Raw genomic sequence first — 16,290 nt, 5'->3', positions numbered from 1 at the left:
CCCGCCACAACGTCTAGCTACTTATTTTTTGGTTGCAGCCATCATTGTTGTTTGGGAGGCCTGGACTGGATTCGAACTCGCCACCTTAGGTGTATGTGGCTGGCACCTTAGCCATTTGAGCCACAGGCACCGAGCCTGTCGTCATTGTTGTTTAGCAGTCCTGGGCCAAGTTCAAACCCACCAGCCCCAGTGTATGTGGCCAGTGCCCTAACCACAAAGCTACAGGTGCTGAGCCTTAGTTTTGTTTTTTTTTTGAAACAGAGTCTCAAGCTGTCACCCTGGGTAGAGTGCCATGGTGTCATAGCTCACAGCAACCTCGAACTCTTGGGCTCAAGTGATCCTCTCACCTTAGTTTTTGTATTTTTAGTAGAGACAGGGTCTCACTTTTGCAAGCTGGTCTCGAATTTGTGAGCTCAAGCAATCCACCCACCTTGGCCTCCCAGAGTGCTAGGATTACAGGCGTGAACCACCACACCAGGCCTTAAATTTGGATTTTAAATAGATCACTATAGTTGCTGGATGAAGAATGGATTAGGTGGGGACTATCCGGTTCAGGGAGGAGGGTAACAAAAAAGGATCATGCAGTGGTGCAGATGAGAGATGACATTGTCATTGTTGTTTTAGCTGGAAAAAAATAATAATAAACATACTACTGTAGCTCAGTGTGTAGGGCGCCGGCCATATACACAGAGGATGGTGGGTTCAAACCTGACCCTGGCCAGCTAAAACAACAATGACAACTGCAACAACAACAACAACAGCAACAACAACAAATAGCCAGGCGTTGGGACAAGCACCTGTAGTCCCAGCTATTTGGGAAGCTGAGGCAAGGGCATTGCTTGAGTCTAAGAGTTGGAGGTTGCTGTGAGCTGTGACGCCCCAGCACTCTACCCAGGGCAACAGTTTGAGACTCTGTCTCAAAAAACCAAACTAAAACAAACAAACAAAAACATGTGAACATCTGTGAGGTGCTCCAAAATCTACATGTCAAAACCAAATGTAATTATTCAAAGTTTTCCATACCCCCACTAAAAAATTCCTGCTCTTCTTTTCATTTCCTCTAATTTTATAAATGGAATTGCCATCTTCCTTCACTTTGTTCCCTTTAACCAGGTCACCAACTTCATAACTTCTATTTGAAGTTGCTTTTTATGAGTCCTCACCATCCTATCTGTTGCTACTCCAGTCCAGGCCCTCATCTCCCCACTCCTGGGTATTGGCTTTCTATTAGGGTTTCCTGTCTCCCACCCCAGCTCCACTCTCAGTGTGTTTTCCTTCACAGGACCACCAGTATGATCCTCACAAAGCTCAGCTCTCCTGGTGGTACTGCCCTGCTCCCGAGAGAAACAGCAAAAATTTCACTGCTTATTGCAGTTTTTTTCCCATATCTTATATTATATATTCTTGACTATCTCCATAGTCCCTTACCACCCATATGATTATTTATTTAATGTGTTTGTATAATTCTATCGGGTTTTCTTTTCTTTTTTTTAGAAACAGTGTCTTACTTTGTCACTCTCGGTAGAGTGCCATGGTGTCACAGCTCACAGCAACCTCCAGCTCTTGGGCTTAGGTGGCAATTCTTTTGCCTTAGCCTCCTGGGTAGCTGCAACCACAGTTGTCCGCCACAACACCTGGCCATTTTTTGTTGCAGTTTGGCTGGGGCCAGGTTCTCCTCGGTATGTGGGGCCGGCGCCCTACTCACTGAGCCACAGGTACCGCCCATGGGTTTTCTTTTTTTCTTTTTTCTTTTTTTTTTTTAGAGACAGAGCCTCAAGTTGTCACTCTGGGTAGAGTGCTGTGGCATCACATCTCACAGCAACCTCCAACTCCTGGGCTCAAGTGATTCTCCTGCCTCCACCTCCCAAGTAGCTGGGACTACAGGCATCTGCCACAATGCCTGGCTATTTTTGGTTGTAGCTGTCATTGTTTGACGACCCAGGCTGGATTCGAACCTGCCAGCTCAGGTGTATGTGGCTGGTGCCTTAGCCTCTTGAACCACAGACGCTGAGCCCCAGCTATTTTTTTGTTGCAGTTGTTTAGCTGGCTCGGGCCAGGTTCAAACCTGCCACTCTTGGTGTATGTGGCTGGCGCTGTAACCACTGTGCTACAGGCACTGAACCTGAAAAGATTTTTCTTCTTTGCTTCTAGCTCCTTTTACTACAGTGTGAGACAGTGTAAATTTGTCTTCTAATTTTACTCAGTAGTTTCCCCTACTACATAATTCAGAGGTGTATCATTCAGAGTCTTTGGAAGAAACAAGTGGCACACTCAAATGGGGAATTGAGAATATAGTAAAAAAGCTGTTCACAAAGGTGTGGATAGGGTGAAGGAGTACTAACAAGAGGGGTGAAACACTGAGTCTGGCCATCAGTGAGGAGCCATTACCACCCGAGGCCTGAAGGAAGAAAGCGTTATAAGAATGCAGAGAGAACTCTTACTGTGGTAGTAGCTAAAGGAAAGGGCCACCCAATAGGGTCTGTGGGCTATGGTAGAAGAGCATAGCCACAGTCAGGAGATGGCCCAGCAGAAACTAGGGGAATAAACATTCCAGCCTTCTCTCCTCTGTGTCATGTCTCTGGCCAAAGCTTTCTATTAAATAAACCGAACTGGGAAGCAGAGAACATTATCCTAATCTATAAAGGTCAGTCGGCCTCCCCGAGCAGAGTGCAGGGTGAAGGGTAGGGAGAGAATCTAGAGGGGCAAACAGAAGATATTGAGTTAGTAAGAACCATAACTCCAAGGTTTGGGTCTTTAGAGAAAGGTCTTCAGATTAGAAAGGAAAGTAACATGGCTGAGCGCCTACGCTCAATGGTTAGGGTGCCAGCTATATGCTCCAGGGCTAGTGGGTTTGAATCCAGCCTGGGCCTGCTGAACAACAACAACAAAAAAGCCGGGCTTTGTGGCAGGTACCTGTAGTCCAGCTACTAGGGAGGCTGAGGCAAGAGAATAGCTTGAGCCCAAGAGTTTGAGGTTGCTGTGAGTTATGACACCCCAGCACTCTACTGAGAGTGACAAAGTAAGACTCTGTCTCAGTAAAAAATAAAATAAAATAAAAAGCAGGGAACACCTGAAGTAATTGGTAACTTACTAGCTAATTTCTATTTCTTTCTTTCTTTTTTTAAAATTGACTATTATTTATTTATTTTTTGCAATTTTTGGTCGGGGCTGGGTTTGAACCCACCACCTCTGGCATATGGGCATATGGGGCTGGGGCCCTACTCCTTTGAGCTATAGGCACCGCCCCCTATTTCTTTCTTTTTAATTTTTTTCAGGGGCAGGGTCTCACTCTGTCACCCAGGCTAGAGTGCAGAGGCAGGATTCATAGCTTATTGTAGCCTTGAACTCCTGGGCTCGTGTAATCCTCCTGCTTCAGCCTCCTTAGTAGCTGGGACTATAGATGTAGGCCATCAGGCTTGACTTTTTTTTCTTTTTTTTTTTTTTTTTTTTTTTGAGACGGAGCCTCAAGCCATCCCCCTGGGTAGAGTGCCATGGCTTCACTGCTCACAGCAACCTCCGAGTCTCCTGTCTCTGCCTCCCAAGTAGCTGGGACCACAGGCGCCCGCCACAACGCCCGGCTATTTTTTTTGGTTGCAGCTGTCATTGTTGTTTTGGCGGGTCTGGGCTGGGGATTCGAACCCGCCACCTTAGGTGTACGTGGCTGGCGCCTTAGCCGGTTGAGCTATAGGCGCCGAGCCATTTTTCTTTTTTTTGACAACAGTCTTACTCTATTGCCTCAGGCTAGAGTGCCATGGTATCAGCCTAGCTTCCAGCAACTTCAAACTCCAAACTTCTGGATTCAAGCGATCCTCTTGCCTTAGCCTCCTGAGTAGCTATGACTGCAGGTGCATGGCAGGACACCTGACTAATTTTTCTATTTTTAGTATTTTTTCTAAAGTATTTTGGTATTTTTTCAACAAGGTAGGCTCTTGTTCAGTCTCGTCTCAAAGTCCCGAGTTCAAGCATTCCTCTCAATTCAACTCAGCCTAACAGAGTGCTAGGTGTACAGGTGTGAGCCAAGTGCCCGGCCCTGGCTAATTTTTTTTTTTTTTAGAGATGGGGTCTTGCTCTTGCTCAGGCTGGTCTTGAATGTCGGATCTCAGGTGATCCTCCCACCTTCGTTTTCCAGAGTGCTAGGATTACAGGCATAATCCACCATGTCCCACCTTAATTTTTTTTTTTTTCTTTTTAGAGATAGGATTTTTCTATGTGGTCCAGGCTGGCCTTGAACTCCTTGCCTCAAGCTGGTCTTTCTGTCTCCCAAGTAGCTGGGATTATAGACATGAGCCACCACACTCAGCTATATCCAAATATGTTCTTAATATCCAGGAGACCACAACAAAAGACTGAATATTAGTAAAGTTCATGTTAGTGTAGGTGGGCACACAATTTCTATGACATATGTCTTATATGGCCTCATCCTCTACCATGAAGGCACAATCAGAGTGCTCCAGGGTGGTGTGAGTGGTGAGGATGGTGGTGTGAGTGGTGAGGATGGTGGTGTAGGGCTTAACTACAGCTGTGAAAACCCAGGAGGGCAGCAGGTAAATGAAAATCTCCAGCCTGGAATTCTTGCCATAATAAATCTACCCTGTGATAGAAAAATATAGCCACAATATTTTTAGTTCCTCTCATCAAGAAATGGAGTCTATTTCTCTGTGCCTTGAATGAGAGCTAGCTTTGTAATTTGCTTCAGCTAATGACACATGGCGGAAGTCACACTGAAGGAGTTCCAGAGCCTAAGGCCTCAAGAGGTCATACAGCTTATATCTTTTCCCTTTTGGATGTTTCTGTCCCCATGTAATGAAGCTCAGGCTGGGCTGGGCTGGGCATGGTGGCTTACACCTGTAATCCTAGCACTCAGGGAGGCCGAGGAGGATGGATCGCTTGAGCTCAGGAGTTAGAGACCAGCCCAAACAAGAGCAAAACCCTGTACTAAAAATAGAATAACCAGCCAGGCATTGTGGCAGGCAGCTGTTGTCCTAGCTACTTGGGAGGTTGAGGCAAGAAGATTGCTTGAGTCCAGGAGTTTGAGGTTGCTGTGAGCTATGTGATACCACAGCACTCTACCCAGGGTGATACAGACTGTGTCTCAAAAAAAAAGAAAAAGAAAAAAAAGAAGAGAAAGCTCAGGCTGGACCACTAAATGATGAGAGACAAGAGAAAGAGAGGCACAGCCAATAGCCAGCACCAAGGCCCCAGAAGACGTAAGTGAGGTCTTATTAGACCTTCAATTCCCAGATGAGCTTCCACTGACTGTAAACACGTGAGTCCTGGAGAGGAAAAAGAAACAGCAGCTCAACCCACAGAATCCTGAGAATAATACATCGTTGTTTTAAGCCATTGAGTTATGCAACAATAAATATCTGATATATCAACAGGAAGTGAACCCGTAACTATGGAAAACCAAAAAGCCCTGAGTCCTGTGCAATGGAATATATTAGAAGAGAGAAGCAATAGAATTTTTTTTTTTGAGACAGAGTCTTACTATGTCGCCCTTGGTAGAGTGCTGTGGCATCACAGCTCACAGCAATCTCAAATTCTTGGGCTTAAGTGATTCTCTTGCCTTAGCCTCCCGAGTAGTTGGGACTACAGGCACCCATCACAAAGCCTGGCCATTTTCTTTTCTTTCTTTCTTTCTTTTTTTTTTTTTATTGTTGGGGATTCACTGAGGGTACAAGAAACCAGGTTACACTAATTGCATTTGTTAGGTATAGTCCCTCTTACAATTGTGCCTTGCCCCCAAAAGGTGTGTCACACACTGAGACCCCACCCCTCTTCCCTCTCTCTACTCTCCCCTTCCCCCACCCCCACCATGTCATTAATTGTCATATCAAAATTGAATACATAGGATTCATGCTTCTCCATTCTTATGACGCTTTACTAAAAATAATGTGTTCCATTTCCATCCAGGTTAATAAAAAGGCTGTAAAGTCTCCATTTTTTTTTTTTGAGACATAGCCTCAAGCTGTCCCCCTGGGTAGAGTGCTCTGGCATCACAGCTCACAGCAAACTCCAACTCCTAGGCTCAAGCAAGTCTCCTGCCTCAGCCTCCGAAGTAGCTGGGACCACAGGAGCCTGCCACAACGCCCGGCTATTTTTTGGTTGCAGCTGTCATTATTGTTTGGCTGGTCCGGGCTGGATTTGAACGCGCCACCTTAGGTGTATGTGGCTGGCGCCTTAGCCACTTGAGCCACAGGTGCCGAGCCAAGTCTCCATTTTTTTAAATGGCTGAATAGTATTCCATGGTATACATATACTACAGCTTGTTAATCCATTCCTGTGTTGGGGGGCATTTAGGCTGTTTCCACATTTTGGTGACTGTAAATTGAGCTGCGATAAATAGTTTAGTGCAACTGGCTATTTTCTTGTTGCAGTTGTCATTGTTGTTTAGCTAGCCCAGGCTGGGCTCAAACCCTCCAGCCTCAGTGCATGTGGCTGGCACCATAACCACTGTGCTACAAGCACCGAGCCAAAGCAATAGAATTTTGATGCAAATGTAGTAAAGATGCTTTCACTTTCTTTTTGGTTGTAGTTTGGCTGGGGCTGGGTTTGAACCCTCTACCTTTGGTATATAAGGCCGGCACCCTACTCACCGAGCCACAGGTGCCACCCAAGGTGCTTTCACTTTTTACAGAGGTACTTAAAACAGCTTTCTGGAAACATTTTATCTTTGTTTTGTTTCAGTTGTTTGAGACATACCAATAGATGGTGCTGTCCCTAGAAATGTTGTTATTTCAAGCTCATTTACCCAACGTGAGCTCATCAGCATAGTTCACTTCCTTTATTTGATCCTGTGTTTGTGGTCTTTATATGCCTGTGATCTTTATGAAGTAACCATTTATGCATTACTTTTACTTTATTTTATTTTATTTTAGTCAGAGTCTCATAATGTCACACTTGGTAGAAAGCTATGACATCATAGCTCACAGCAACTTCAAAGTCATGGGCTCAAGTGTTTCTCTTGCCTCACACTCTAGAGTACCTGGGACTATATGCACCCACCACAGTGCCCAGCTATTTTTAGAGATGAGGCCTTGCTTTTGCTCAGGCTGGTCTTAAATCTGTGAGCTCAGACAACCCACCTACTTTGGCCTCTTAGAGTGCTAGGATTACAGGCTTGAGTTACCATGGCCAGCCTTTGCATTACTTTTAAAAGTTATATTTATGAATAAACATTTAATAAACAAATATGTTGGTCCTAAAATGTACAGGTTTTGTAGATTGGCTTACTAAAACCAAACTTTTATTTATAATCACTTTTGCCTTCCCTTTTTTTGGAAGAGAGGGGACAGAGTCTCATTCTGTAGCGATGGCTAGAGTACCATGGTGTGATCCTAGCTCACTGCAACCTCAAACTCCTGAGACTACAGGAATATGCCACTATATTCAGGGTTCCCTTTTTTAAAATGTTGAGTTTATTTTTCTTTGTTTTGTTTTTGTTTTGAGGCAAAGTCTCACTCGGTTGCCTTGGGTAGAGTACGGTGGCATCATCATACCTCACAGCAACCTTAAACTCTTAGGCTCAAGTGATCCACTTGCCTCAGCCTCCTGAGTAGCTGGGACTACAGGTGCCAACCAAAACTCCTGGCTAGAGGTTTCTTTCTTTTATTTTTTTTAATTTGTTTCTTTGTTTCTTTTCTTTTTTCTTTTTCTTTTTTTTTTTTTTTTTGAGGCAATGTCACTCTATTACCCAGGCTAGGGTGTCATGCCATCAGCCTAGCTCACAGCAACCTTAAACTGCGGGGTTCAAGTGATCCTCCTCCCTTGGCCTTCTGAGTAGCTGGGACTATAGGTGCCAACCACAATGCCTGGTAATTTTCTTGTTTTTATTTTATTTATTTATTTATTTATTTGAGACAGAATCTCACTATGTCATCCTCGGTAGAGTGCTGTGGCGTCACAGCTCACAGCAACCTCCAACTCTTGGGTTTAAGCGATTCTCTTGCCTCAGCTTCCCAAGTAGCTGGGACTACAGGCACTTGGCACAATGCCTGGCTATTTTTTGTTGTTGTTGCAGTTTGGCTGGGGCCGGGTTCGAATCTGCCACCCTTGGTATATGGGGCCGGAGCCCTACCGCCTTACCCACTGAGCCATAGGCACAACCCATATATATGTCATCCTCAGTAGAGTGTGTAGCATCACAGCTCACAGCAACCTCCAACTCCTCAACTTAAGTGATTCTCTTGCCTCAGCCTCCCAAGTAGCTGAGACTACAGGTACCCATCACAATGCCTGGCTATTTTTTGGTTGCAGCCGTCATTGTTGTTTGGTGGCCCCAGGCTGTATTTGAACTCGTCGCTCAGGTGTATGTGACTGGTGCCTTAGCTGCTTGAGCCACAGGCGCCAAGCCTATTCTTTATTTTTTTGAGACAGAGTCTCACTCTGCACCCTTGGTAGAGTGCTGTGGCATCATAGCTCACAGCAACCTCAGACTCTTAGGCTCAAGTCATTCTCTTACCCCAGCCTCCCACGTAGCTGGCTGGGACTATAGGCACCTGTCACAACATCAGGCTATTTTTAGAGATGAGGTCTCACTTTAGCTCAGTCTGGTCTGGAACCTGTGAGCTCAGGCAATCTACCCACCTCAGCCTCCCAGAGTGCTAGGATTACAGGCTTGAGTCACCGTGCCTGGCCCATTTTTCTATTTTTTTTAATTATTATTTGAGACAGGACCCTCAAGCTGTCCCCCTGGGTAGAGTGCCCTGGCATCACAGCTCACAGCAACCTCCAACTCCTAGGCTCAAGCGAGTCTCCTGCTTCAGCCTCCCGAGTAGCTGGGACCACAGGTGCCCACCACAATGCCTGGCTATTTTTTTTTATTAGATCATAATTGTGTACATTAATTCTATCATAGGATACAGTGTGTTGCTTCAATATACAGTTTGAAAAACTCTCATCCAACTGGCTAACATAGCCATCATGTCTTTCTCATAATTGTTGTGTTAAGACATTTATATTCGACCTTTAGACAAATGCACATGTACCCTAATAGGATAAATCATAGGCGTGATCCCCACAATATCATTCTCTTCATCGGCTATTTTTTGGTTGCAGCCGTCATTGTTGTATGGCGGGCCCGGGCTGGATTTGAACCGGCCACCTTGGGTGTACGTGGCTGGCACCTTAGCCACTTGAGCCACAGGTGCCGAGCCAGAAGGTTTAATAAAGAGACTATTTACAAAGGTGTGGGCCGAGTATAGGGAAGCCACAAGGTAGAACAGTACCCCAAAGTGAGTAACAGGTTGAAGAGAGGCCTGAAGGGAGGAGGATGGAGGGAGGTACTAGAAACCAGGAGAGGGCTGTGTGTGTTACTCTGTAGCCCATTTTACCCCCTCTAGCTAATTAATTTTGGTTTTTCTTTTTCATTGTAGTTACTACTTTTTTTTTGACATAGTCTCACTTTATCACCCTCAGTAGAGTACTGTGTCATCACAGCTCACAGGAACCTTCAGCTCTTGGGCTTAGGTGATTCTCCTGCCTCAGCCTCCTAAGTAGCTGGGACTACAGGCACCTGCCACAACACTTGGCTATTTTTTTATTGCAGTTTGGCCGAGGCCAGGTTCAAACCTGCCACCCTCAGTATATGGGCCAGCATCCTACTCACTGAGCCACAGGCGCCACCCTAATTTTTTTTTTTTTTTTGAGACAGTCTTGCTGTGTCAACCAGGCTAGAGTGTTGTGGCATCAGCCTAGCTAACAGCAACCTCAACCTCCTGGGTTCAAGAGATGTTCTTGGCTTAGCTTCCAGAATAGCTGGGAGTACAGGCACTCACCATGGTGCTGGGCTAATTTTTCTATTTTTAGTAGAGATGGGGGGGGGTCTCACTTTTGTTCAAGCTGGTCTTGAACTCCCGACATCTAGTGATTCTCCTGCCTCGGCCTCCTAGAGTGCTAGGATTACAGGCATGAGCCACTGCCCCCACTACAGTTATTTTTTAATTACAACTTGTTTATTTGTAGATTGTTGGTCTTCTTCCAAAAGAATACTTGCTATTTTTGGTGAGCAAAGTTTATCTTATACGTGTTGTTCTCTCCTCTATTCCCAGCACCTAGAATGGTACCCAGGACATGGTAATTGTTTAATAAATATTTGTTGATGTATGAATGAATAATACCAATTACCAAGCTTGGGGCTGCTGTGGATATTAAATGAGGTAACAATAAAATGCACCTGGCAAAAAATAGTCAGGTGTTGTGGTAGGCACCTGTAGTCCCAGCTACTTGAGAGGTGGAGGCAGGAGACTCGCTTGAGCCCAGGAGTTGGAGGTTGCTGTGAGCTGTGATGCCAGGGCACTCTACCCAGGGGGACAGCTTGAGGCTCTGTCTCAAAAAAATAAAAAATAAAAAATAAAATGCACCTGGCACTTAGTAGAAGTCTAAAAATCCAGGTGTTTTTCTTTGTCTCCTCACCCCTTATCTCTTATGTCCAATCCTACAGCAAGTCAGCTTGACCTTAGCTTTAAAACATACCCTGAATTCCCTACTTCATTTATCACTACCACTCTAGTGACCCACCCTCATTGGGACTACCAGAAACAGTCTCCAAGCTGATTTCCCTCCTCCCTGCTACATCTTGTTCCTGTTCCCCTCAAACTCTGATCCATTCTTTTCAGCCAGAGAGATCTTTTAGGAACATAATTCAGATCATGCCAAGCCCTAACTTAAACATTTTCAGGTACTTAGAATTAGCCCACGCTCTGGGCGGTGCCTGTGGCTCAGTGAGTAGGGTGCCAGCCCATATACTGAGGGTGGTGGGTTCGAACTCAGCCCTGGCCAAACTGCAACAACAAGAAAAATAGCTGGGCGTTGTGGTGTGGCAGGCGCCTGTAGTCCTAGCTACTTTAAGGCTGAGGCAAGAGAATCACCTAAGCCCAGGAGTTGGAGGTTGCTGTGAGCTGTGATGCTACAGCACTCTACCCAGAGCCACAATGTGAAACTGTTTCCAAAAAAAAAAAAAAAAAAAAATCAGCCCAGGCTCCTTTCTCTGTCTTCTGCCATTCTCTTAGACTTCATCTGCTTCTGGCTAAGTGGCTTCCACCTACCCCTCTTGCTGGAATTTACCAAATTAATTTCCATCTTAACTCCTTAGCAGCAATGGATTCTTCTTTTGGAATCTTCCGTTAATTGGCTCCTTGTCATTCAGCTCTCAGTTTAGATTTGGCTTCCTCTGAGTGAAAACACCACTAATCTAAAGGGGTCTTTATTTTATTTTATTTTTTTGGAGACAGAGTCTCACTATGTCAGCCTTGGTTGGGTGCCGTTATGTCACAGCTTACAGCAACCTCCAACTCCTGGGCGAAAGCGATTCTCTTGCCTCAGCCTCCCAAGTAGCTGGGACTACAGGCGCCGGCTACAACACCCAGCTATTTTTTGTTGCAGTTGTGATTGTTGTCCAGCTGCTACAGCGGCCAGAGCCTAAAGGGGTTCGTTCGTTCTTTCTTTTCTTTTTGTAGAGACAGAGTCCCACTTTATCACCCTCGGTAGAGTGCTGTGGCGTCACACAGCTCACAGCAACCTCCAACTCGTGGGCTTAGGCGATTCTCTTGCCTCAGCCTCCCAAGTAGCAGGGACTACAGGCGTCCATCACAATGCCCCGCTATTTTTTTGTTGCAGTTTGGCCGCGCAGGGTTTGAGTCCGCCGGCGCCCTACCGACTGAGCCACAGGCACCGCCCAAGGGGTTATTTCTTATCAAACCATCTTTTACAGCACTTAACACTATCTGATATTTCCCTATCAATACGTTTGTTTTTCCCCACAACAAATTTTAAGGTGAAAGCAGATAACCTTGTCTGTCATGTTTATTGCTCTATCCTCAAAGCTGGAGCAATGCCTGGAATATGTAGTATAGACTCTGTAAGTACTTATTCAATAAATGAATGTATTGATTATGATGATGATGATGATTATAAAACCTCAGATTACCCGGGCACAAATTCTAGCAATTTCCCCAAACATCGCAGTTCTGAGGTTAGATGCTTGAAGACTGGAAACCTGATAACAAAAGGTCTGGGGCTGAGGGTGCGGGAAGCATTGGGAATACATTAAAACTGGCATTTTCTTCCTATCCAAGGAGCCGAGAAATCTTGCAAAAGGAAATCCTGGAATCTTCTGACTAGAAACTCCAGCCTAAACACAACCCGCATTTTCCATGCACCATTCTTAACAGTCACTCCTGCTAGGCTCAAATGCGCAAACACCTCTAGGACCCTGGGTTCCTTTCTGTTTCTTTATGAATGAACCGGCTCCAGTTTGCGCACGCGCAGCCTCCAGTTCTCCCGCTCCACGTGAGGCCCACCCTTCCCTCTTGCTGGCGGCCCCGCCCTTATCCATTCTAATGGACCAATAGAAAGCGGTCTAGGGGGCGGAGCCCGGAGCCGCGCGGCGCTGTAGTTACCCCGACTCCCGGCTCACTCACCGCAGACTTGCTGTGTTGTGATCACGTGGCCCGCTCCGGGAGCGGCGCTTGTTTTGGTTTTCTCTAGCTTGCCCCTGGAAGCTTCAGGTTGAGCTACTTTCCTGCACTCTGACCTCCTCTTCGGGCTGTTTCAGCCCGCAGTTCTTCAAGTCTCCGGGGCAGGCTCCTGCCATGCCGCTGGTCCGCTATAGGAAGGTGGTCATCCTTGGATACCGCTCAGTAGGTGAGTCTCCGCCCTGCAGAGAGCACGGATGCACAGTGGCTTTGCAGTCAGAGAGGCGCGCTGCCGCGGAAACACGACCTAGGAAGAAATGGTCGCATCGCAAGAACGTGTTTGTAGAGCGAGGATTAAAAGGGTGGAGGAAGAAAGGCTGGTGATGTTGGTGAGGGGCTTCAGGAAGCGGGAGAGTGTAAGGGTTAATGTGGGTATATTTGGCTTTGGGAACCTCGTTGGTCCCCAGCGTTACTCTGGGGGTAGAGCGAGGTCAGGATTTGAAGATTGGGCAATGATCTGTTTAGGACCAATAGTTGCAGGTATCCTGGGGCAGGCAGGACTTGATTTTATGGAATCCTGGATCTTTCCGGAGTTGGGGTGGGGAGAGGCGGTGGAAAAGACTTGAGGCACTTGTGAAAGCATCTGGTAGCCAAAGTGGGGAGTTCCAGGGGGAAAAGAGGTTGAAAGTGGGCCAGTATTGAGAGTGGAAAGTATTGCTTGGGGCACTCACAGGCCAGAGTGAGTGCTAATTTGGGGTCTCCTTTGGTCCTGGGTCACAGTCTGAAAGAACAGAGGTTGTTGATGTGGGTGGATGATTTGGTTACAACTACCACTGCTCCCCACAGGGAAGACATCTTTGGCACATCAGTTTGTGGAAGGCAAGTTCTTGGAAGGCTATGACCCCACAGTGGAGAATAGTGAGTAGACTTCTCCCCTAGTGTTCTCTGGGGGAAGGGATTGGGAGAGTGTGAGTGCCCAACTTAACTTCATAATTGGGGATTTACCTGGTGACAAGGGGCTGATTTATTTAGATGCAAAGTCTAATCTCTTTTCTAGCAATTTTTTTTCTATGAGTGGCTAGAGTGTGGATTTTGCAAGATACTGAGTCTAGGATAGTGTAGATACAGACAGTAAGAACTGTAGCGTATCTCTGCTTACCTGGAGAACTCCTTGGACCTGGTCTAATTATGTCACCCCCAGGGTTAAGAAAAAGGGGGCAGCTGGGTGGTGGCACGCCCTCCCTGTAGTTCCAGCTTCTGTGGAGGCCAAAATGGGAGAATTGCTTGAGACCAAGAGTGAGGCTGCAGTGCCTTATGATTTAGACTGTGAGTAGCCACTGCACTCCAGCCTTGGGCAACACAGTGAGAAGCCATTCCCATTTCTTAAAGAATAAAAATGAAGGTAAGGGGCTACACACTGCTGGCTCTACGAGGCACCTCACAGTCAAGTTTTCTTTTCTTTTCAGCTTACAGCAAGATAGTGACTCTTGGCAAAGATGAGTTTCACCTACACCTGGTGGACACAGCAGGGCAGGTACCAGTTGGGGTAGGGTATCTAAATGTGGCAGTTCAGCTCTAGGAGATGAAGCTTTTTTGTCTCTGTGGCTCACTTGTACAGTCGTATTAAAAAGAAAAGCAGTGTAGCTGCTAATAGCGTACAGGGCTTATTGGAACTGCTCCATAAACACTTGTTGAATAGAAGAGAATATAGTAGGGAGTGCCCCAGGGAGGGTCATCTGGATGTCCCACCAACCTTTGCCATCTGAGTGGTATGGATCCTAGGTATTGATGTTTCTGTTTCTTGTTAGGACGAGTACAGCATTCTGCCCTATTCATTCATCATTGGAGTCCATGGTTATGTGCTTGTGTATTCTGTCACCTCTCTGCATAGGTGAGTACCAAGGGTTGTGAGTGGGGGACTTGGGGACCTAAGGACTATTCCAGAACTAAGGTTATAGCTCCATTTCTTGTGTTTGAAGCTTCCAAGTCATTGAGAGTCTGTACCAGAAGCTATACGAAGGCCACGGCAAAACCCGGTAAATGGCACTGGGAAATAGAAACATAGTGCAGGTGTGAGGGGGTGGGAGAGAACAGAGGGGGGATTGTCCAAGTTGGAGGGGGGCTGGGACATAGACCTTGCCTAGTCTGATGAGTGGTCCAGCCTTGATTCGATGGAGTTGGAGAACATGGGAAATGAGAGGAAATCCTGTAGTAATTGCTGTTTCCTCATAGGCTACCAGTGGTGCTAGTGGGGAACAAGGCAGATCTCTCTCTGGACAGGTATGTAAATTTGTACCACTCTGGGCAAAGGGAAGTGAGCTGAACTAGGAATCAGTTAGGCTCTTGTCCTGGCTCTGCCACTGATGGCAAACAGATCATTTCACCTCTCTTTATCTCTCTAACTTGAGAATTAAGAGAAGGGAATACTTTTGTCTCTAAAGCCACAATTTTGTATTTCAAGCCTCAATCCTATTTTCAATCATTGTTGCTTTTTTTAACTTATATTTTCTCCATCTCAACCCTCCCAAACCTTGAGGAAGTGGATGGATGCATCAGAAGTCTAGATTCTAAAGATTTTGCAGAGCACTTGGAAACATTTATCCTCCACCTTTATATCCTAAATTTGCTTTTCAGAGAGGTTCAGGCAGTTGAAGGGAAGAGGCTGGCAGAGTCCTGGGGTGCAACATTTATGGAGTCATCTGCTCGAGAGAATCAGGTGCTGGTCCCTGAAGATTAGGAAGGTGGTGGGTGTTTTCTCATGGCACTTGGTGGTGGAGATCTTGGGGAATTGGGATGGTCACCTCAGAGCTGAATGGTATTGCTACTGAACTGACTTTTGCCATGAATCCTTATCCTTTGTAGGTGACTCAAGACATCTTCACCAAAGTTATCCAGGAGATTGCCCGTGTGGAGAATTCCTATGGGCAAGAACGTCGCTGCTATGTGATGTGAGCCCTTGGGTGCTGGATATCTGCCTTGTTTCTATCCCTGGCACTTGCCAGGCTCCAGATGGGGGCAAGGCCTCAGGACTTCACGGGTATGGTTGCCAGCTGTGTTACTGACCCTCTGGGCACACAGTTTGGCATCCTCAAGTTTGCACACTTTCCCAAGGCTTCAGTGGCCTGGTTGTTAATGTTTACAAAGGGGCAAGGATGTCTCGTGGGCACCGGCCTCTAGCCCTCTATTTTTGCTAAATGAGCTCTCTTGGAACCTGTGGGCATTTTTTATCCAGGGCCATTCCTCCTGTGTAGCTTTGGGTATTGGATGGAAAAAGGAAGCTGGGGACTTCTGAAGTAGAGCTGGCTCCCTGGTATGACAGTGTATATATGCAAATAAACTGAGAAATCTTTTGTTGTTGACTTCTCTGTATCTGGGGAGAGCTCAGGGTCACTTATCTCCCTTAATAAGGAATGAGTGATAGCTGTGGTCTTTGGTGGGGAATCTTTCCTTCTATGTTGTTTGTATTCCTTACTCCTCATTTATTAAGTAAGGACTAGTATCCTAAGTCTTAACACTTGCCTTCCTACTTTTCTATTCTGCTGGGATCCCCCTATGCTAAGTCTAGTTGGCTACCACTCCCATCCAAGTTTAAGCTCTCAAGATCCCCTTAACTACAGAAACACCACCCTCTAGTGGTCAGCTGGTACATGCTGACCTAGCTATCTTCCTAGAGCCTTAGCATTTGTTTGTACTCAAAGTAGGTATGGTGACAGGAGGAAAGAAGCCCCTCATCCCTAATGATGTAAGAATTGAGAAGGAAGGCTAGGCGCCTGTGGCTCAAGTGGCTAAGGCGCCAGCCACATACACCTAAGGTGGCGGGTTCGAATCCAGCCCGAACCCACCAAACAACAATGACGGCTGCAACCAAAAAATAGCC

At 46.2% G+C, this 16,290-nt stretch overlaps 1 protein-coding gene across 1 annotated transcript; it reads left to right on the top strand.

Annotated features, from left to right (window-relative positions):
• Window positions 1-12,590: 12,590 nt before the first annotated feature.
• RHEBL1 (RHEB like 1) lies at window positions 12,591-15,365 on the top strand. The gene is made up of 8 exons (XM_003793600.2): window positions 12,591-12,642; window positions 13,260-13,331; window positions 13,880-13,947; window positions 14,222-14,304; window positions 14,393-14,449; window positions 14,646-14,693; window positions 15,048-15,129; window positions 15,276-15,365. The coding sequence occupies exons 1-8, from the start codon at window positions 12,591-12,593 to the stop codon at window positions 15,363-15,365; spliced, it is 552 nt and encodes a 183-aa protein (XP_003793648.1).
• Window positions 15,366-16,290: the final 925 nt, after the last annotated feature.

Source organism: Otolemur garnettii, unplaced genomic scaffold, assembly GCF_000181295.1.
Source record: "Otolemur garnettii isolate 467f Iridium unplaced genomic scaffold, OtoGar3 scaffold00070, whole genome shotgun sequence".
NCBI lineage: Eukaryota > Metazoa > Chordata > Mammalia > Primates > Galagidae > Otolemur > Otolemur garnettii.
The sequence above is the reverse complement of the archived record's forward strand: the minus strand, read 5'-3'. Positions and strand labels throughout refer to the sequence as shown.